This window comes from Megascapheus bottae, chromosome 24, assembly GCF_031878675.1.
Source record: "Megascapheus bottae isolate mThoBot1 chromosome 24, mThoBot2.hap1, whole genome shotgun sequence".
In the NCBI taxonomy this organism is placed as follows: domain Eukaryota; kingdom Metazoa; phylum Chordata; class Mammalia; order Rodentia; family Geomyidae; genus Megascapheus; species Megascapheus bottae.
In genome coordinates, this window is record NC_143532.1 from 12,418,722 (window position 1) to 12,441,612 (window position 22,891).

The 22,891-nt window shown below is 51.0% G+C and overlaps 1 protein-coding gene across 5 annotated transcripts in view; it reads right to left on the reverse strand.

Moving 5' to 3' along the window:
- Nucleotides 1-22,891, reverse strand: part of Ripor1 (RHO family interacting cell polarization regulator 1) — a 29,226-nt gene that overhangs the window by 5,965 nt on the left and 370 nt on the right. For 2 of the 5 annotated variants that reach the window (XM_090357438.1, XM_090357436.1), the window contains exons 1-10: nucleotides 3,370-3,503; nucleotides 2,417-2,543; nucleotides 2,147-2,299; nucleotides 1,936-2,014; nucleotides 1,037-1,060; nucleotides 888-941; nucleotides 635-787; nucleotides 470-533; nucleotides 339-382; nucleotides 139-264 (exon numbers count right to left, since the gene is read on the reverse strand). In XM_090357438.1, coding sequence (XP_090213564.1) covers nucleotides 139-264; nucleotides 339-382; nucleotides 470-533; nucleotides 635-787; nucleotides 888-941; nucleotides 1,037-1,060; nucleotides 1,936-2,014; nucleotides 2,147-2,299; nucleotides 2,417-2,543; nucleotides 3,370-3,388 — 843 coding nt within the window. In that variant the 5' untranslated portion in view covers nucleotides 3,389-3,503. Of the gene's footprint in view, nucleotides 1-138; nucleotides 265-338; nucleotides 383-469; nucleotides 534-634; nucleotides 788-887; nucleotides 942-1,036; nucleotides 1,061-1,935; nucleotides 2,015-2,146; nucleotides 2,300-2,416; nucleotides 2,544-3,369; nucleotides 3,504-13,360; nucleotides 13,458-22,891 lie in introns of those variants that run through there. The other 3 variants (XM_090357439.1, XM_090357437.1, XM_090357441.1) reach the window with 3 other exon arrangements.

A 22,891-nucleotide genomic window follows, 5' to 3' on the forward strand; every position in this document is an offset into this window, starting at 1 on the left:
AAGTTCACGGGGAAATCATAGAGCCATAAAGGGGGGAGAGGGGCCCACAGGAATAAAGATCTCAGGGTCAAGAGGGTCACAGGAGTTCGTGGGGTGTCCTGAGCCAAGGTATCTTAGGGACCTGGGCAGATATATCACCTTAATGGACAGGAATTCTGTGAGCAGAGGAAGAAAGATGGTTTCTTCGCTGTCCCAAACCTGTTTTCCACTACTCTCAATACGGCCTCGCAGTTTCCAGCGCTGACGGCCATATTTCATGCAGATCTGGGGAAACAGGATGAGTCAGCCCTTGGGGTTGCAACCCTTCCATTTTAGCCCTCCCATGTACATCCTTATACCTCATACTGATCACCGACACACAGCCTGGCAAAGCCAGCTAGCCCTGCAAATAGAGGGAGAAGTAGATGAGCCATGTTGGGGAGCTACAATTGATTCCCTCTCGCCTCCCACTACCTCCAGAACTTAGTACCTTTCATCCTGAGATGAAACTCGCCCAGCTGTGCCTCTAGCTCACTCTCCAGCAGACACATACTCTAGGAGGGGGGAGTGGGGAAAGGTGAGAATAGAGAACCAACCCTCTCTCACCAGCCCTGCCATACCCTGTGTCTCTACCTGAGCAGCACTCATCCCTTACCTCTGTGTACTCTCGATGTCCCCTCGAGGCCTCAGCCAGGCTGTCCCGGGCCTCTCTGCTTCCTGGGGACCCAGTGCTATAGGCTCGAACCATGTTGTAGGCACCATCTCGGAGACGCCGCTGGACACAGTATGCCTCATACAACTCATCAATCTGGGAAGGTGACATGTATTTCTCACTCAGGGCCTAGAAAGCTCATTTTCTTAAGCTGTCCAAACTCCTGTCCCACTCTATGTACATGCTGCACAAGTACCTTGCTGGCATGGAACTCTAGTCGTCTCAGGAAGCGTTCAATGGACTTGACTTGCTGGGGGAGAGGTGAGTCAGGAGGGGCTTGAAGCCCAAGACCCTTTTCCCTCCCCATGAGCCCACCCCTTCCATCACCAGTCCATATACATTTACCTTGTCCAGGTCATACAAGAAACCCTACAGGGAAGAAAAAAGGGGTACTTAGGAGGTGTGATGAAGACCTTAGCCAGGTTACTTGCCTACCCAGACCCATCCTTCAGGACTCAGCAAAAAAGGTTTCTTCCTCTGTTAATCCCTCACCAATTTTCCAAGAAGAACTGTGACTCTCTTCAGTATCATTATAACATAATCTGCCATCATGTCTGGGGTCTAACACCTCCCCCACCCCACACACTGGAAGCTTCTGTGAGCAGATACTGGGTCTGAAGCAGAAAGTATATATCTGTAGCTGGGCCCTGCTGACTCATGCCTGTAATCCCAGCTACTCAGGAGGTTGAGATGAGGATGGTGGTTCAAAGGCAGGAAAGTCTGAGAGACTTTTTTTTTCCAGTCATGGGACTTGAACTTAGGTCTGAGCACTGTCCCTAAGCTTTTACTTTTCTTCAAGGCTAGCACTTGAGCCATATCATAGTACCAGTTCTGACGTTTTCTGTTTATGTGTATTGAGGAATCGAACTCAGGGTTTCATGTATGCTAGGCAAGCACTCTACCAATAAGTACATTCCTAGCCACTCTGTGAGACTCTTATCTCCAATTAACCACCAGAAAACTGGAAGTGTCACTATGGCTCAAAGTGGTAGAACACTAGGGAAAAAGCTCAGAGACAGTGCCCAGCACCTGAATTCAGGCCCCATGATGGACCAGGAAAAAAAAAAAAAAAGTGCATCAGGAAGAATGGGAAGAGAAACACCCTCAGCTATATACTACCTTATACTACCTTTCTACACACACCTGGACCCAGTGACCCCAGAAAATAGCCTCACTGCATACAGGGCTGGCTCTGCCAAGCCCCAACTCCCTAAAGGCAAGGGGCACCCCTCCTACCCACTCACCAGGCGGGAATTCCTCTTGGACTCCTTTATCTGCCCCTGGAGTTTCTCCTGCTCCTGCTGGTGTACTTCTAAGTAGGCCCTGGGAAGCAGTGACACAAGCCCGTTTACCTCTCCAGACTCAAGCTGCCCTCAGCTTCCTACTCCCTCAGCCTTCTAGGGGTGGCAGGAAGAGGGTATAGGGCCTGGGAAGGAGTTAGGGGATTGGGCTTACGTCAGGCCTCGCTTAAGAGCAGCATACACCAGATCCAGCCGCTCGGGCTGTGGGACTTTGGGGGCTGCGTGAGCCACAGAGAACATCCTGGACACTCGGGAGAGTGTTAGGGTCTTCCGTGGGGGCCCTGGCGGGCTGAAGACCCGAGAGGTCCTGGGGGAAAAAAAGAAGCCTCAGAAAGGGACGAGCAGGAGTCCCCCGCACCCTCGCTACGCACCCACTCCGACCCCAGCTGGCTCTCTCGACCCCCTTCACCACCCTCCACCGTACCTGGGCGCGCGCTCGTGGCTGCCGAGGACGCCTGCGAAGGACTGGCTCCTACTGACCCGGGCGCTGAGCAGGCGGCGCTGTGGCCGCACCGACAGGGACATCATGGAATGAGTCCGCGCGGGGCTCCCTGGGGGTGGCGGGGGTGCGTGTCCAGTCGGGTCCCTGAGACGCCCCCCTCCCCGCGGCCGGGTCCCAGGTCCCCTACCCCCGCCAGCTCCAGCTCCACTACTCTTAGCCTGGCTGGCCCCGGCGTTAATGACAGGGCAGCCGGAGGCGACTCGGCCTGGGACTCAGCGTGGCCTCGGCTCGGCCCCCACTTCCTGGCGAGGTGCGGGCTCCGCCTGCTACAGGGCAGGAAAGGGGGGGTCGCGTGGACCCTCCACCGGCTGGAAGGGGCAGGAAAGGGGCGGGGCGCGCGAAGAATGTGCGGAAGCGCCTGTTTACCCGGGGGCGGGGCGCCTCCCCAGCCCAGCCCCCGGCCGCCCCCCCCCCCGAAGTGGACGAGAAACTCGGGCGCTCCCACCCCGAGAGGCTGCGGGAGGTCACGGGGCGGGGCGCGCATTCGGATCCCAGAAAGAGTTGCTGGACAGGCCCTGCCGGCGGGGCTTGGCTCCCGCAAACCGCCGACCCTGCGACAACTGCGCCCCCCCCCGGAACCCCCCAGCTCCCGGCGTCGCGGCGGGCGCCGGAGCCCTCCCGGAGGGGAGCCGGGGATTCCCAGGGTGCGGGGCTGTGCCGAGAAGGGCCCCGCCTCCTCCACTTCCCGTGGCGGCTCCAATCTGGAAACTGAGTCACGGACGCACGCCTTCATTCCTATACCCCTAACCCTTCGGGGAGGGGGGGTCTCTGGGAGACCCCACCACCACCATTATGCATTTGCTTTGGCGAAAACGCACTCCTGGCCCCCAGAATCTGGACTGCACTCCCGTGGCCAGCCCCGAGCCGAGTCCTACCTCTCTTCTTGGAGTTCATGGTAGGTCCTCACCGCGCCAGGCCGCGCTCGACCCCTTCTGTCCCCGCCACCCCGGGCCGCTCGGTGGGTGTCGGCCTCGCCGGGCTCCGCGCGCACTGCCTCCCTGCCTCTCTGGCCTGAGCTTCGGCTGCTCTCGGCGCCTCCCCCCGCCCAGTTCCTGCCTCCTGACTCAGCCCTCCAGGATGGGGCAGGACCGGTCCCCGGACCAGGGGGGCACCAGATCTCGGCCTGTCTGGCTTTCCGAGGGTGACTAGAGATTCCTTTCCAGGAGGAGACGGAAGGTGGCTGGGTCAAGAGCGCCAAGTGGAAGAGTTGAACACGGGGGCGGGGGACGAATAAGGAGGGATAGAACCAGTGAGTTGTGTGGCACAGTGAAAGTAAGGAGCTGTGAGTGGCGCTGGATCTAGAGAGCCGAGGTGTAGAGGGGTGAATCTGGGGTGCTTGAAGCAGGGGACCTGTGTCAATAAGAGGGCAGAGAATTGGGCATATTATGTGCCGCGGTACTTAAAAGCTATGCAGTGAAGGAAGTGGGTGCTAAGAATCCAACAGCCCCAATACACTCTTTTTCTTTTCTTTTCTTTCTTTCGGCGGTGTAAGGGCTTGAACTTAGTGTCTGGGCACTGTCACTTGAGACAGAGCCACTTCTGCGCTTTTTGGAGTGGTTTATTGGAGATAAGAGCCTTATGGACTATTCGACCTGGGCTAGATTTGAACTGTGATCCTCAGATCTTAGCCTCCTTAGCAGCTAGGATTATAGGCATGAGCCACCCACACCCAGATCACACTCTTATACTCCCAAAGAAGTGGTGCTCAGTCCGGGTATTCCACTCCACGTAGTCCCAGGGAACAGGATCGGGTCCCAGTACCTTGCCAGGGGTCTCCTGTCTAACAGAAGCTGAATTCTAAAGCCAAAGTCTCATCCTCTGATCCTCAGCTCACATAGGCACCTTCAGTCCTGAATTCTTTTTGTGCCAGCTCTTTCCTGACACACATACCTCCCCAACTAGTTTTTTCTTGAATATCCCTTTTGCATTTCCAACATGGAGAGAGGCCACCAGGTTCAGGATTGCCTGGACACCCAGTCCCTTGAAACTCCATCCCCACGACCTTGAAGAAGGAAGATACTCCCCTGCTCTACAGATATTTCTCCTTGAGGCTCAATTCTGCCTTCCTGTGCTTACTTTCCCAAGCCAAGGGGGTCTGCCTGTGCATTCAACCCACTAGCGCCCCCTACAGATGCAGCTGCAAGAACACTAAGGATTCCAGTTTGAGGAACAGTATCCTACCTTAATCTTTGAAGAGTAGGTAACTTGCATTCATTTATACATTCCCATGGACTTCCCACACAACACCGCCCTGTGCTCCCTTCATCCACCTTCTCCAAGGCGTATGTAGCCTTATCACCTGTTTTCAAGCTACACTCACAGTGTCCATGACCTCCAGGCTCTCTCCATCACTCCCACCTGACCTGATTTTTACCTAAGACATTTGGTCCCTTAAGCCCTCAGATCATTTATTCAACTATTCACTGGATGACAACCTTTTAACAAGCATGTGCCAGCAAGTGGAGATAGAGCCTGGAATTTCACAGACACCACCCTACTAGGAACTCACAGTCCGCCTCTGCTTTGTTTTCTTACTGTCAGCTCCCTCCTACTTTCTCTTCTCTATCTTTCTAGCACACCCTCCTCCAAATCTGCATCCACAGCTGTCTTTCCATTGCTTGCCTGCTGCTAGCATCCTCAGCACTCTGCACCTCTCTCCTACCTGGCAGAAACCACTGGCAACCCTATACCTTGTCTTCACTGCACCTGCACATAGACTAGGGGGAGCTGCCAGAGGAATTCTTGGCACAGTAGCATGGTTGGAACTACAGAACAACTCTCAATCTCAGTCAGATTCTCATTGCCCACCTGGTAAAAATCTCCTATATGGATGGCCCCAATCTTTCCCTTCTCAAAGAAAATGGATGTTTCAGATTTTTTTCCATACATTACCAATAAGCTCAAGGCACTCCCATATAAAAAGGGAAAAAGTCAGTTCCCAGTGGCATCTGCCTGTGATGCTAGCTATTCAGGAAGTTGAGATCTGAGGATCATGGTTTGAAGCCAGCCTCAGCAGGAAAATATATGAGACTCCTATCTTCAGTTAACCACCAAAGGCCAGAGGTGGAGCTGTGGCTTAAGTGATAGAGTACCACATCTGAGTGAAAATGCTAAGAGGCAGCACTCGGGCCTTGAGTTCAAGCCTCAGTACTGGTGAACACATACATCACCACAAAGAACAAGAAGAGAAATGAAAATACCCTGAAAACTATGTAAATCACATGCAAATAGCAGCAATGAAGAACAACTATGTAATAATGTGTACACATAGAGGCAGGGGGTCTCTGGGGCTTGAACTCTGGGTCTGGGCACTGTCCCTGGGCTCTTCAGCTCAAGGCTACAACACTACCCCTTGAGCCTCAGGCACACTTCCCGTTTTCTGGTGATTAATTGGAGGTAAGAGTCTCACATTCTTTAGTGCTTGGGCTGGCTTTGAACTAAAATCCTCAGATCTCAGCCTCCTGAGTAGCTAGGATTATAGGTATGAGCCATCGTGAGTCTCTCTGTGCTCAAGGTTGGCACTTTACCACTTGAGTCACAGCACCACTTCTGCCTTTTTCTGTTTATATGATTCTAAGGAATCAAACCCAGGGCTTCATGCATGCTTCGCAAGCACTCTGTCACTAAGCCACATTCCAAGCCCGTGGGCACAACTTCTCAAACCTAGTTGGTATTAATTAAATAATAATAATAAAAGAGGGCTGGAGTTTGGCCTAGTGGTAGAGTGCTTGCCTAGCATGCATGAAGACCTGGGTTCGATTCCTCGGTACCACATACATAGAAAAAAGCCAGGAGTGGTGTTGAGGCTCAAGTGGTAGAGCTCTAGCCTTGAGGAAAGCCCAAGGACAGTGCTCAGGTCCTGAGCCCAAGCCCAGGACTGGCAAAAAAAAAAAAATAATAATAATAAAAGATAACTAGCCAAGTGACAATGGTTCATGCCTATAATCCTCAGGCTGAAATCTGAGGATTATGGTATGAAAGCAGCTGGGCAAATGAACTACAGAGACTTTATTTTTGTTGTTGTTCATGGGACTTGAACTCTTGAGCCTGTCCCAGAGCTCTTCAGCTCAAGGCTACCGCTCTACCACCTGAGCCACAGCACCACTTCTGGTTTTCTCATGGTTCATTGGACTTTTGTTCCCAGGCTAGCTTTGAACCGTGAACCTCAGATCTCAGGCTCCTGAGTAACTAGGATTACAAGCGTGAGCCACCGATGCCTAGCTGTACTGAGTTATTTTCTGTATTATATTTCATCTAGTATAAAGTTGGATTTAATGAAATAATTACAAGGACTAGGGGTGTATATCAGTGGCAAAGTATTTGCTTAGCATGCTTAGGGCATTGAATTCGATCCTCTGTAGCACACAGACACCCAGACACCCAGACACACACACACACACACACACACACACACACACACACACACACACACACACACGTAAATAAATATAACAAGGAAATATCTCAATGTGCATCTTGTGTCTCCCTCTAGCTACTCCAACTCCTCACTCCATTGCTCTTTCCTTTTTTGTTTTTTCTTTTTTTTTGTGGGTCATGGGGCTTGAACTCCACCTAGGCACTGTCCCTGAGCTCTTCAGCTCAAGGCTACCACCCCACCCTTGAGCCAAGCCCCACTACCTATTTTCTAGAGGTTAATTGGAGATAAGAGTCATCCTTTTGTGCCTGGGCTGGTTTTGAACCTTGATCCTCAGATCTCAGCCTCCTGAGTAGCTAGAATTACAGGCATGAGCCACTGGCCCAGCTCATGAACTTCTTTTTGCTCAAGGCTAACACTCTACCACTTAAGCCACAGTGCCACTTTTGGCTTTCTCTGTTTATGTAGTACTGAGAAATAAACCCAGGCCTTCATGAATGTACTCTACTACTGAGCCATATTCTCAGCTCTCTTCCTTTTCCTTTTAAGCCAAGTTTCTGGAATAATGGTCTACCTCAATTTCCTTACCACACCCACTACTGCTCTTCCCATCCTGTACCAACTACTGTACTCACCCTTCCTCTGATTGGTCCAGACAAGGTCACCAGTGACCCCCCTATTGCTGAATCAACCCAATGTCCAATGTTTTGACCTTATCCTGCTTAATCTCAGAAAAGTTTTGAACTTGAAATCTCCCTTCCTCTTCCTTTAAGTCCTTCCTGCCCTTGAATTTTTTTTATTACTATTATTTTTTTTTCCGCTCCTGGGGCTTGAACTCAGAGCCTGGGCACTGTCCCCAAGCTTCTTTTGCTCAAGGTTAGTACTTTTCCTTTCCACTTGAGCCACTGCACCGAATTCCTGCCTTTTCTGTTTATGTGGTACTGAGGAATTGAAACCAGGGCTTCATGCATGCTAGTCAGTCACTCTACCACTAAGCCACATCCCCAGCCTTTTTTTTTTTTTTTTTTTTTTTTGCCAGTCCTGGGCTTGAGCTCAGGGCCTGAGCACTGTCCTTGGACTTTCTCAAGGCTAGAGCACTACCACTTGAGCCTCAGCACCACTTCCGGCTTTTTTCTATGTATGTGGTACCGAGGAATCGAACCCGGGTCTTCATGCATGCTAGGCAAGCACTTTAACCACTAGGCCAAACTCCCGGACCCCCAGCCTTTTTTTTGATACAAGGTCTCTCTATGTATACACAAGGCTGTTCAAAGAATCACTCTGTAGCTCAGGTTGGCCTCCAACTCAAATAGTATTACCTCAGCTTCCCTAATACTAAGATTATAGGCCAGTTCCAGCACTAGCACATCTGGCTCCCACAGAGGCTCTGTCACTCTCCCCAGCCCTGTCTCCATATGGGCCTCACCCTCGCATCTCTTTAGGCTATGCACATCTCCTTCAGCTCAATGCCATTTAAATGTTGCCAGCTTCTTTATCTGTACCTCACCCAAACTACTCTTGTGAGCAGCAGACCTGCACATCCAACTGATTCCACACAAGCTAACTGACAAGGCCTTTTGAACTGTAAGAGACAGCTGAACTTGAGATTTCTAGACTGAATTCACCTCTTTAGCCTTGACCTGTCCATGATGGAACTACCATCCCTGATGTCCCAGTCACTACTCTAGCCAGAATCTGTTATTGTTTATTTATTTGCTGGGCCTGGGGCTTAAACTCAGGGCCTGGGCAGTGTCCTTGAGCTTTTTTTTTTTTTTTTTTTTCTCAAGCTTAGCACTCAACCAACTTGTGCTCTATCTACAGCACCATCCCTGGCCTTTTCTGTTTATGTGATACTGAGGAATTGAACCCAGGGCTTCATACATGCTAGGTAAGCACTCTACCACTAAGCCACATTCCTAGCCTTATCTTTTATTTATTTGTGCAGGTATTGGGTCAGAGCTTGGTCACCATCCCTTAACTGTTTTAGTCAAGGCTGGCCCTTGAGCCACAGCTTCACTTCCAGCTTTTTGCTGGTTAATTGGAGATAAGAATCACACCTCCATAAAACTTGTGCCTGGTATGGCTTTGAATATCTATTCTCATATCTCAGCCTCTCTAAATAGCTAGGATTTCAAGTGTGAGACACTGGCAGACAACAGATCTAGCTTTTTAAATGTCACTGAAGTCTTCTCCTCTGTCTCTACTCCCATAGCTAGAATTTGGTCCAAGCCATCACTAACTCTCACCAGGAACTTAACAGCAGCTTCTTAATTGGCTCCCTGTCTCTCCAATCTCAATGAGCCAGTCACAGGCACTGTGCTTACATAACACCATATATTTAATTCCAGCAACAATCCTATGGATAAATGCTACTAGTTCAGCTTAACAGATGAGAACCCAGAGGCTAACTGACTATATAACCTTGAGCAAATTCTTAAGATTCTGGCCTTTAGATACATGTCAAATAAAAATACTTTAGTAATAGCAACAACCATAATACTACTTCCCAGCTGATGGAAGAATGAAGTGTGTTACTTCCCTTGGTCAGGAATGTTCTAGGTGAACATATTATCTTACTGTTAGCATACAACAAATGCTAGCTTATTATTAGTAATCATTAATTTGCCCAAAATTATACAGCTGGACAGGGGCATTGCTAGGATTCATTCACATCCACATTTTATGACCCAGAACACCAATAAATCTTTATAACTTTCAGACTCTTGTGGCTGGCTAGGCTATGGTGACACATGACACATGCCTATAATTACAACTACTCAAAAGGTAGAGGTCTGGAGGAGCATGGTTCAAGGATAGCCCCGAGGGTGGGGGGTGGATATGCAGACTCCCAATCTCAAAAACAAAACAAAACAAAAAACAAAAAACAAGCTAGGTAGTCAGACACTGGTGGCTCATGTCTGTAATATTAGCTACTCTGGAGGCTGAGATCTGAGACTTTGAGGTTAAAAGCCAGAGGGGCAGACAGATCCAAGAGACTCTTACCTCCAATTAACTAGCAAAAAGCTGGAAGTGGAGATATGGCTTAAGTGGTAGAATGGCAGCAGTAAACTAAAAGTCAGACAAGAATACAGTGCTCAGAGTTCAAGCCCCATTACTAGCACAACAAGCCAGGCACCAGTGGCTCATACCTGTAATCCTAGCTACTCAGGAATCAAGATATGAGGATCAAGGTCTGAAGCAACCCTGAGTAGAAAAGTCTATGAGACGTTTATCTAATTCACTACCAAAAAGCCAGGAGTGGTTGGGCAGTGGTAATTACACATGTAATCCTAGCTACTGAGAAGGTTGATATCTGAGAATAACAGTTTGAATCCAGCCTGAGACTGATCTCCAATGAACCACCAAAAAGCTGTAAGTAGAGGTTTGAGTCTAGTGGTAGCCTGAGGGGGAAAAAGCAAAAACAAAACTCAGGCACCAGTACCAAAAGCCTGTAATCCTACCTACTCAGGAGGCTGAGATCTAAGGATCGAAATTTGAAGCTAGCATGGACTAGAAAGTCCGTGAGACTCTTATCTCCAATAAACTACTTGGAAAAAGCCAGAAGTGGTGCTGTGGCTCAAGTGGTAGAGTGCTAGTCTTGAGAAAGCCCAAGTACAGTGCTCAGGCCCTGAGTTCAAGCCCCAGGATTGGCAACAACAACAACAACAACAACAATAATAATAACCTAAACCAGGTACCAGTGGCTCACATCTGTAATCCTAGCTACTCAGGAGGCGGAGATCTGAGGATCCAACTTCAAAGCAGGCCCTAAGATTAAGCCCCACAATTGACCAAAGAAAACAAAACAACCCCCCCCCCTCTCTCTCTCCTAAAGGAAAAAAAAGACTGGGGTCTCAAGTGATAGAGTGTCTACGTAGCAAGCATAGGGCTCTGAGTTCAAACTCAAGTGGTGGTGGTTGGGAATCCAGACTCTTGTGAAACATTCATAGTCATCTCCTACCCTAAGGGTGAAGCCTGGACTCTAACATGACGGGCAAGCCCTCTAGGCTTGTCCTCTCCCTTCCAGTGCCCTGCCTCCAGGCTAGGGCTACGGCTCAAGGTTCTTCATTATCTTAGCAGTAGCCTCCATTGCTCCTATACCCTCTGGTCCAGGCTATCTCCTTCATCTTCACATCTGGTCCTCTTAAGGTCTTCCTCCAGGAAGCCTGCCCTGGGTTGGTTCCTCCTTTTGGGAGCCTCTATAGCTTCCTCTCTCTGATCCCCGAGGTCATATAACTCAGTTGTCAGTTCTCCTTTAAGGTTTTCTTTCCCATCAGCCTGAACCTTGTGGAGGATGGGGTCTGTCTGTTTGGGGCCCTGTGCCTAAGACCTGGGTACTCGGGAGATGAGAGAGGGAGGGAGGTACATGAGGGGAGCTGGACTGTCTCAGAGAGTTAAACCTGACTTGCTGATGTACCAAACTTGCCTTTACCCTCTGTGATTCCTTCTCCCCCCTTCCTGCTTGCTGATTATACCATATGCCATCAGAGAGGGGGTTCTGCTCCCTGGAGATGGGGCAGGTTGGAGCTGCCTTGGGATTCTCAAATGTGTTGATTGTCCCATTAACTCTTTTCCTGGATGGGACTTTGTTACCACTTCCCAGAGGAACCGTTGGTGCAGATGCCCCTCTTAAATGGTCATCCAAATGTCCATCTGACTGACCATTTCAAGGGGGTGGGTGGGCAGGGTCTCCTTTGCTGAGGGTGGAGGGAAAGGTCTGAACCCTTTGAGCTAAGGAAGAGATGCCATCTCAGTTGGTGAGAGCTGGCTGTTAAGAGCCTAGGGTCTTTCTGAACTCCTGTACTTGCTGCAGTCAGCTCTGGGCAGCAGTGAATGAAATCCTGACACCCCCCCCCCCCACCTCCTACACACTAACACAGTCACATCCAAGAGGGGCGGGAGATCCTGCCACTGGGCACTGAGCAGACGCACCGCCTCGGGGAGTCCCTGTGGCCCAGCCTGGCCCAGTCGCAGGGCCGCCCCAGACGGAGGTAAACAGACGCTAAAAATAACTGGGCTAGGGGTGACGGCAAGGCAGAAAGGGGGTCGCTCCGGATCCTCTCCCTATCACCATGGCAACTGCCCCAAACCCGGCTGCTGACGTCACCCCGCAGCTGCCAACCAGAGCGTGTAGAGAACCGAGGAGGGGGGGGGCGCGCGCGGCCTGGGACCCCCCACCCCGGAACCGGGCGGAGGCGGCCGAGTGGCCTCACTTCCTGCCGGCCTCCTCCCTGGTCAGCTGGTTACATTCCCGGTCCTGCGGCGCGCTGGGGGCCCAGCAGCCTCCCCCAGGCCAGGCCTGACCGGGACGCAGGTCCAGTGGTGACGGAGGAGCGGGGCGGTGGTGACTCACCCCGCGCCCTTCTCGCCAGATTTCCCACCTGAGCCCAGAGCCTTGCTTCCCCGCCTCCCCGGAGCTCCGACCCCTGACACTGGCCTATCCGGTTCCTTTCCCGCCGCTGCCCAAAGGACAGGGGATGGCAGACAGTGCCGCAGCCCTCTAAGAGGACACGTGGATCGGTAGTCTGTGCCCAGCTCTCACACTCGCATCCACCAAGGCGGTGGATGGTGCAGGGGACAAGAATTCTTAGGGAGCGCTCGCTTCTCCCCCAAGCCAGCTGTGTGACCTTGAGAGTGGTACTAACCTCTCTGGGCCCCGTTTCTACAGCCTCCTCGGAAGGCTCTGCCTCGGGCGGCAGGCGGCAGGCGCCGGGCACTGCCCTTCAGGTGGTGGCCGGGCACCGTTCTGGGCATACGAGACTGCACACAGTAGGCGCTGGGGGACGCGCCCGGACCTGCATCGCAGCTGTCTGGGAGGGACTGGCATGATAGGCCAGACTCGGGCTTTCCCCAGGACGGGTCAGAGTCCTGAGGCTGACTTAACCTGGTGAGCAACCCCTTCCCCAGACCGGTGCTGCAGGGCATCCACGCCCGGGTGCCGTGGGAGTCCCCACCGCAGCCTCCATTTCCTTGGACGCGGAGGGTCCCCGACCGCGCCGGCGCCGGCTCCCTCGGGCCTGGCCTTCTCCAAGCAGCTTAGGTCGTCGGGCCGCGGGGCCTGGAAGATTAGCTCATCGGGAAAGCTGCCCCCGCCCCATTTGCACACGAAGCCTCCCCGGGAGCCCCAGAGACAGCGCGAGTCTCCGGGAGAGAAAGACCCGTCCGAGGAGGCCCAGGCCGGCGAACCGGGCCCGCCCTCCCGCCCGGCCCACCGCACAGCCCCGGGGCACCGGCCGCCCGGGCCCGGCCGCGGAGGGGGGGAGGGAAGGCGGCAGCGCCCGGCGCGGCAGGCCCGGAGGCGGCGGCTTTTGTGGGGCGAGGCTGCGTCCTCCACACCCAGGAGAAGGGGGATCGGGAGCGGGGGGGGGGGGGGGGGAGACAGGGCCGCAGACCCGGGACCCAGCGGGCGGCCGCCGCGGGGAGCGGCGCGGGGAGGACGTGGAGGAGCCCCCGCCCCTTGCCGCGGCCCCCGGAACCGCGCGGATACTCACATGGCTGCGCTGGGCCGCGAGGACGTGGAGCTGTTCGGGGTGTGCGGCGTCGCCCGGCCTGGTCGCACCGCAGCTGCCGCTATCGCCGCCGCCGCTGGCGCCGGCCGCTCCCTCCGCCCCTCCCACCCCGGACTCCCCTCCCTCCCCGGGCCCGCCGGGCCCCACCTCCCCGGCTCCTCGGGCGCCCGCACCCCTAGGGGCGCCCTCGGCTCGCTCCGCCCTCGCCGGGCGCGGGGCTGCTGGCTGGCTTGTGGGGAGGGGGGGAGAGCTTGGGGCCCTGGCATCTTGCGTAATTCCCTTTGAATCTTAAGGGGTGCTAGAGAACCCCCCCTCCTTACTCGTCCCTTTCCCCAGATCCCTGTGGCTCTGAAGACCACTGCTGGGACCCCAGTCAGTGAACCCTCACCATGAAACGTGTCCTTGGAGCTGCCACTACCCGATGGGTTGGCTGGAGAAAAGAATCAAGGCTGGGGTCTGGGAAGGAGGGCAGACGTCTCACATCTGGGCACAGCCTGCCCCTCATCCCTCCCTCCCCGCCTTTTCCCTCAGGCTCCGTTTCCCCATCGTAGGCTCTTGGCAGCCCTCTCTGCCCCTGTGTGGCTGGTCAGGCCAGGATCATACCCTGGCTGTGCATATGCACTACCCATTGCATATTGGTTTCTGGGGAGCCCTCAGGCTTTAGTCCTGCTTCATAGATGGGAAACCTGGCAAGGTTTGGGTACAGAGACTTGGGGGTACACATGTGGCCATAGGATCAGGAGCTTTGTCCTTTCCAAAGCCAGCACTGTACTGCTAGCCCTTCCCTGGACTGAGATGAGATGGAGCTGAGACCTGATCCCCCATGGGGCCAAATGGGGAGCTCAGCTGGCCCTTCCCTTCCATTAACCAGGTACTGCTGGCCTCTCCAACCATGGGCACACAGCCTATTACCCTACCTATGGCTTCCTCAGACCTAGTCTCCTGAAGCCCCTCATCTTTAAAGGCAGGCCAGGCATATGCAGAAAGGGCTCAAGGGACTTCAAAAGGTCCTTAAAGTTCTGCCCCTGATCCAGACCTTGAGGGCTGGAGCCCTGGAGGCACTAACATATTCCCTCTCTCAGGCCCTCACCAGAGACACCCCTTAGCCTCTCCCAGTTTTCCATCTCTCCAGCCCTCCTCTTAACCGTTTGCCTGGAAACTCCTTTGCTCCAAAGCCGTGGGTGCTTTCCAGGCCTCATGGGAAATGCTATTCTCTTCCTTTGTCCTCAGCCCTGCAAAGCATCACTTCAACCCAGCCATCCATGAGCCTTTCTGGCTTCAGAACTGGCCCCAGTGACCTCATACTTGCTAGACAAGTACCCTACCACTGAGCCACACCTCCAATGCCCCCTTCCCACCTCTGAAGTCACCTCCTTAGCAAGGCATCTTCTAAATACCTTTTCTGCAGACAGTCCCCTCTTGTTACTCTGTCCAGCCTCAGGCTGACTCTTCCTGCTTTGTACTAGGGCTAGTCAGTACTCATGCCCATGTGTGCCTAGAGGCCTGACTGTTCTCTAAGCAACGCAGGGCCAGGAGCTGAGAAGTACTGGTCACTATTGTCCTGTCTCCATAGTGGGAGTGCACGAAATACTTGTTGTGTGAGTAAGAAATGCATGACCCCTCGACATCCTACTCTTCTACCCCCACTCCTGTCTTCACTCAACTGTCTGCCCTTTCCTTTTAGTTGTGAGCTCCAGTCTGGAGCTCACAGTGTAGCCCAGGTTGGCATTGAACTTAAGATCATTCTGCCTTAGCCTTCCAAGTGCTAGGATTAAAGGTGTTTATTTTTTTATTTTATTTTATTTTATTTTTTGCCAGTCCTGGGCTTGAGCTCAGGGCCTGAGCACTGTCCTTGGACTTTCTCAAGGATAGAGCTCTACCACTTGAGCTTCAGCACCACTTCCAGCTTTTTTCTATGTATGTGGTACTGAGGAATCGAACCTGGGTCTTTGTGCATGCTAGGCAAGCACTCTACCACTAGGCCAAACTCCCGGCCCCTAAAGGTGTCTATTTTGTATGTATGCCTTGTCTTCTTGATTCTACCCGCTTACTGACTTCTGCATTCATTTCTTCTTCCATCCCGCTTCTACTACTAGTGCTCCATTTTTTAAATTTGTTCATTCAGTGAATATTCCTTGAGCACCTATACCTGAGCTCATACGTGGGGCTACCTGCTTTGCTTTGGAAAGCTATACAGTTCAGTCTCATGTTGGGGATTGGACTCTGAGCTGCCTGCATGCTAGGGAAGCACTCTACCACCAAGTTACATCTATCTCTTTGTTTATTTTGGTGGTAATGGGATTAAAATTCAGAGATTCCTGGGCTGGGAGTTTGGCCTGATGGTAGAGTGCTTACCTAGCCTGCACAAAGACCTGGCTTCAATTCCTTGGTACCTTATACATAGAAAAATAAAAGCCAGAAGTAGTGCTGTAGCTCAAGTGGTAGAGCTCTAGCCTTGAGAAAGCCCAAGGACAGTACTCGGGCCCTGAATTCAAGGCCCAGGACTGGCGAAAAAACAAACAAACAAAAAAAACTTAGGAATTCCAGCTTACCAGACAGATGGCAGGCCCCAGCCCTTTTTGTCTTTAATATAGTCTTCAGGGGGCCCGGGAGTTTGGCCTAGCGGTTAAAGTGCTTGCCTAGCATGCACAAGGACCCGGGTTCGATTCCTCGGTATCCCACATACACAACCAAGCCGGAAGTGGCAGAGACGAGACACAACCAAGCCGGAAGTGCCAGAGACGCGACAGAGAGAGAAAGCAAGCAAGCGGAGCCCAAGCGAGGCCGGGAGCGAGCGGGGCCGGGAGCGAGCGGGGCCAGAAAGAGAAGGGGGCCAAAAAATAAAATAAAATAAAATAAAAAATATAGTCTTCAGATAAGATCTCACATTTACCAAGACCCTTCCCTAAATACCTTCTAAATAGCCGGAATTACAGGCATAATGGTCCATACTTGGCATGTTTTGTTGAAATAGAGTCTCACTAAATTTTTGCCAAGGTTAGCCTCAAATTCAGTCTTCCCAGTTGCTGTCTCCTGAGTTTCTGGGAGTACAGAAGCTATCACACCCAGCCCCTGAATCCACATTGTTTTATGGATTATTTCCATATTCTCCACCATCAGTCAGCCGCACTGACTTGTGTCTGGCCCGGCTCTGTTCTCTCACAACTGGACCTAATCTACTGTTTGTTTGTTTGTTTTTCCTGGCTATCCTATATTTATTTTTGTGATTAAATTTTATCTTTATCCAATATCCTGAATGATCTTTTAAATCACTCATCAGATCATATTGTTTTCCTGCTTAAGATGCTTTGATGGTTCTTCATTGCCCTCAGGATAAATCTAAGATGGGGCCTTCAGGAGATCCAGCCTAAGTTGACTTCACCCCCCCCTTTTTTTTTTGCCAGTCCTGGGCTTGGGCTCAGGGCTTGAACACTGTCCTTGGACTTTCTCAAGGCTAGCACTCTACTACTTGAACCTCAGCACCACTTCTGGCTTTTTGCTATGTATATGGAGTACTGAGGAATTGAACCCAGGTCTTTGTGCATGCTAGGCAAGCACTCTACCACTAGGCCAAACTCCCGGCCCCCGTGACTTCACCCTTTTATCTCTCACCTACTCTATGACAAAGCCTGTGCTGCTCTGGCTTCCACACTCCCATTCTCTAGCCAAGCTGCAGCTTCTTGGACATGCTGTTTACTTGGCACATCTTTTCCTCTATCCTCGCTTTTTCCATCCACTTGGAAAATACCTCAAACCCGCACCCCCCACAACCCACATCCTCTAGCTCTCTAGGCCTGTGATCACCAGAACTAGCAAAGATGGAGCTCCAAAGAGTAAATGGCATACCTATGAGTTGACCTGAGCATTTTCTCCCTGCCTAGAGATTTTTTATTTTTGCCAGTCCTGAGGACTGAACTCAGAACACTATCCTGAACACTGTCTTTGGGTTTTTTTTTTTTCTCAAGACTAGTGTCCTACCATTTGAGCCACAGCACCACTTCCAGCTTTTTTCTATGTATATGGTACCAAGGAATTGAACCCCGATCTTCCTGTATGCTAGGCCAGCACTCTATCACTAGGCTCCCTGCCTAGAGATCTTGATGGAAGGGTAATGTCTGAGGATCTTGATGGCGGGGTAATGTCTAAGGGAGGCTAGAGTCCTGCCTCTTCTTAGGCCTTTCCCCAATTAGCAGTGAGAAGGCCCCAGGAAGGACATATCTGAAACCCAGGACACAGAGGAGACAACTGAAACTCAGGGAAAACAGCACAATTGTAGGTCTAGGTCATGTGGTCAGGAAGGGCTGAGTCTGAGCTCCAAGCTTGGCTTCCTGACTCATAGTTGATTGGCTCTGCCTGAGTCAGGCATCACTGTCTGGTACATCCTCTGCAGAGCGCTGGGCTGGGAGCTGAGATGTAGCAAGGAATCATGGGTATTTTCAACCCAGAGAAGTTCTTATTTTGAGGGGAGTAGACTTTAGTCTAAGAAAAAATCCTCCTACCAGATGGTGCAGGGTAGCAAGGCCCCAGCCCCTGTGCTTCCCACACGATGCTGCCTGCTCTATTTTGGGGAGCTATGCAGCTCACATCCAAAAATCCAGAAAAACAGGCTTCTCACATCCCACCCCACGGTTCCCATGGTTCACAGCTCTCTGGCATGCAGATTCCCTGTCCCCCCGCCCCCCCCAGCTTTCTGTGAAGAGCCAGAATAGAAGACTTCCCTTTATAATACCAGTGGTCACATCGTTCATTCATTCGTTCCCCAGATTCACCAAGCATTTGAGTCTATCAGCACTGGGGGAAGGGATAGGGACTAAAGTTGAGACCACCATCATCCCTGACACAATCGGGTATATCCCCAAAGTTTATCCACGTTCTCCCCTCCTCCTCCACCCAGTCCTGGGCCTTGAACTCAGGGCCTAAGTGCTATCCTTGAGTCTCCTTGTGCACAAGCCTATTGCTTTACCACTGAGCCACAGCACCACTTCTGGCTTTTTTTCCCCCTGAGTAGTTTATTGGAGATAAGGGTCTTAGACTTTTCTGCCTGGGCTGGTTTTGAGCCACAATCCTCAGATCTCAGTCTCCTGGGTAGCTAGGATTACAGGTAGGAGCCACCAGTACCCAGATTATACACCTTCTTTATCACCAAAGCTGTGGGACTGTACACATTTGCATGGGGGCGGTTGGGGAAGAGAAAGCATAGGTGGGACTTTGTGAGAAAGGTACCATTAGCATGACATGGGCATGTAGTTTAGCCTCCCTCAGCAAGTTTTTGGAGAAGCAACAGATGCAAGGAATACAGATGGTTCCAGGTGAAAGGGAAAGAGACAACCTCCTTTGCTATGGGAAAGCCCATTAGACTACATGTGAGGGGAAGGGCTAGCCATGAGGGGCCTGGGCACTGACTGAGGACCAGAAGGCTCCACTTTGGAAGATGGGAAGCCTGGGCTGCCTGCTAGGGGATTTTGTGGTCTTATCATAGCTGGGTGTTGCTCAGATAGTTGGGGGATGGGGCAGCAGAGAGGTTGGTACCATTTCTCATACTAGCCAAGTAGCTATTTGATGCCATTTCTAGACCTGCCTTGGGGACATTGGAGATGGAAAACAGCATTTAGGAGGTGTGCAGGGCTTGGCACCCCATAGGGTTCTGGGGATGGAGGCATCCTAGCTGCAGGGTTTTGGGCATGTATAGATGGAGGTGCTTTCCCACTGAGAACAGAAGACCTAGAGGATCAGGTTAGGGAGACAGTGACATGATCAGGGTAGGTGACATCCAAGGGGTCTGGGGACCCTTCAGGAGAAGGTGTCCAGAAGGCAGCTAGACATGTGGGTAGAGGGCTCCCCCCTTTTTGGGTGGTGGAGGGGCTTGAACTCTGGGCCTGGGCACTGTCCCTGAGCTCTTCAGCTCAAGGCTACTGCCCTACCCCTGGGCCTGGGCACTGTCCCTGAGCTCCTCAGCTCAAGGCTACCATCCTATCCTTGAGCCAGGCCCACTTCCTGATTTCTAGAGGTTAATTGGAGATAAGAGTCTCAGGTCCTTTTGTACCTGGGCTGGCTTTGAACCTTGATCCTCAGATCTCAGCCTCCAGAGTAGCTAGGATTACAGGAGTGAGCCACTACACCTGACTCCTGAGTCCTTTTTTTGTTTGTTTGTTTTTGTTTTTGTTTTGTCAAGGCCATTTCTGATTTTCTGGTGGTTAATTGGAGATAAAAGTATCATATCATAGACTTTTCTTTCCTGGGCTTGTTTTGAACTGTGATCTTCAGATCTCAGCTTCCTGAGTAGCTGAGATTACAGACATGAGCCACTAGTACCTGGCAAATAAGGTTTTGTTTTGCTGCTTTTGTGTGCATGAGTCATGGGACTTGAACTCAGGGCCTAGGCACTATATCCCTGAGCTTTTCTACTCAAGGATAGTGCTCTACTATGATGAGGCAGTTCCACTTCCTCTGTGAGATTCTGATCCCCAATTAGCTGCCAAAAAGCCAGAAGTGGAGCTGTGGCTTAAGTGATGGAACATCAGTGTTGAGGGAAGGGGAATCTAAATGAGGGTACAAGGTCCTGAATTTGAGCCCCAGTACTGGCACCAAAAGGGGGGGGGGCGTGTGGGTATTCCATGCAAATATAATTAACAAAATGAAAGTTTTCTTTTTTCTTTTTCTTTTTGGTCTGGATACTGGCAACATGGATGGATGCTTTCAGGAGAGTGGGGAATTGGTTTGAATGTTTCAGAATGCTGTTATCAGTCTTTATTAGAATGTTGAGTGTAAAACTCTCTTTCACCCTGAAATTTTCCCTTGGAGAAATTTATCTCACTTGCTCAGAACTGGGTGCCGGTGGCTCACACCTGAGCTACTCAGATCTGAGGATCACGGTTCAAAGCCAGCCCAAGCAAGAAAGCCAGTGAAGCTTTTATATCCAATTAACTACCAGAAAACAGGAAATGGTGCTGTGGCTCAAGTGATACAACACTAGCCTTGAGCTAAAGAGCTCAGGGACAGTGCCCAGGCCAAAAGTTCAAGCCCCATGACTGAAAAACAAAACAAAACAAAACAAACAAAACAGTTGCTCAAACAGAAGATCTGTCCCTATGTTGATTACTGGCTTATTTAATCAGGCTTGTATGAAGGAGATAGAGGGCTGAAAGAGGGCACCGAAAAATGGATGGCAGGCACCTATCAAGTGCTTATTATGTCCCTAGCATCATTCTGGGCACTCAACACAAGGCTAGTTCTAAAGAGGGTTACAGTGTAGCCAAAGGAGATAGACAATAAGTGAGTTGACATACAGGTAAGACAGCTCAGAGTCATGTGGCTCACTCCTGTAATCATGGCTACTCAGGAGGCTGAAATCTGAGGATCAAAGTTCAGAGCCAGAGGAGCAGAACAGTGCATAAGGCTCTTATTTGCAACAAACCACCCCAAAGCTAGAAGTGGAGCTGTGGCTCAAGGGGTAGGTCTCCAATTTCAAGTGAAAAAGCTTAGGAATAGTGCCCAGGCCCTGAGTTCAAGCCCTTGCACTGGCACACACACACAAAATCAGAACAAAGCAAATCATACAGATAAGGTGATCTCAGAATGTGACAAGGTTTTTAGTAATGGGTAAGGGCTCCTGTTAATCAGAGTGGCCAAGGGAGTCTGTTTTTGAGGCAGTGATATTGGAGCTGAGACCTGAATAAGAAGAAGGAAACATATCAAACAGTAACAGCAAGATCAATGGATAGGAGACAGAACTGAGCTTGTTATATTTAAGTTATGTAAGTTGGAAGCAAGGACAAGAAATTATGTCATAGTAGGATGAGGTCAGGTAGGAGAAACATTTTTTTGTGTATCAGTAGACAGACATATAGGACAGCTTTTGTCTATGTCCACTGACTCTGAGAGCTGATAAAACTCTCCCTGGGCCCAACAGTGACCATTCATACCCAGAAATTGGAATTTTCCCTAGTTATATTATGTTTTTTTTTGTATTTAATTATACCACAAAAAGTATTCAGAGAACACGGCATCTTTTTTGAAGAGAATATGTCCATTACTCATTGGGACAGCTCCATGCTGGCTTCCACACTGGCACTGGACCGTGTAAAGTTCTAATCTGCAAGGAGGTTTCCCTTGCCCGGGACTCCAAGACCAGTCTGTTTCTGCCACTGACTTTGCCAGTCCAGCTTTGGCCTCTAGGGGTAGTTGTAGGGGGCAGGCCAAGGGGTGGGGTGACTTGTGTGTCCCTTGGGCAGGGCAGGGCGTCCTTCCTTCCTTCCTGACTCCCTTCTCCTAAGGGACAAATGGGAGGGACATCTTTGCCTTTCTTAGGTCACGAGATGAGCTGTTCCCCTGGGGCCCTTTTCAGGTTGGGCCTCTTGATGAAGGCTATGGTGTGATACATTGTTTGTGAGTGTCTACCATTAGGAAAAGGGTCTGATGGAGGCATGGTGATGAAGGTCTTGTCACCAGGTATCTAGCAGCATTCCCTTCTGACTTGACATGATGCTCTATGTCATCTATATGATCTATGGTGTATTCCCAAACAGACCCCCAAGTCCAGAGTTGGTCTTTGGCGCCACCGTGTGGGAAATATCCACATTGCAACTGGAGACTTCAAATAACCATCCATTCTAAGGGCACTGTATCACCTACCTCCAGGACCTGTTTTCTTGCCTATCAACGAGGTATGCAACCCACAAGCTGTGCAGTACAGTAAGGTGGCTCTGCGCATACTCAAACCTGGTCTCAGGTCAAAGACTGTGGAACACCACCATCACCATTAAAACCTCCCCCTACAACCCTAAGCCTCTTCAGGGAGGGATAAGATCTACTATCCAGTTGCTTCTTTGAGCTGTTCCAAGTATACTGTTCACAGCGGATCCTTTTCCCTTTGGAAATACCTTTTGGCTTCTGTTACCACTCCTCTTGTGTTACTCTGATTCTCCGTCTCTCTTTCTGCCCCTTATAGGAACTGAGCTCCCTTCACTCTTCTTTGATACTTTAGGGTATCCCAATATTTTCTAGAGTCTCATTCTATCTGTTTAAGATAGAATTGGCATTATGTAAAGCCAACCCAATATCCTCTCGTCAGAACTCTATTTCCTGGGTCTTCATTTCACCTTTCCCCTTAAGATTCCATCAGCTCTGAGTAAACCCCTTCTTTTCCACCTATGTCACCTTACCCTTGGCCAGGCCAATATCTGCACCTCCTCCAGGCCGAAGTGTCCTTTGTTCTACTGTGCTGGTTCTGGCTCCACAGAGCAGCTCTAGCCTATACATGTTGGCCCCTGTTTCTCCTCACTCATCTCTGACAAGTTCCCCCCTCAAGCTCTGTCAACTGAATTTCTTTGTGTACTGCTTAAGGCTGGTCTGTGTATCTGAATGCTTTTCCCTCTATCTGTCACCTAACTCCTTCTCGCCCATTAAGTCTCAGGTGGGCCATCATTTCTGGCCTTCCCAGACCCCATGTTGGGCTAAGAACCTCTTCTTCACTGTCACAATGTCTTATACTTCCCTCCACCATCACTGCACTGA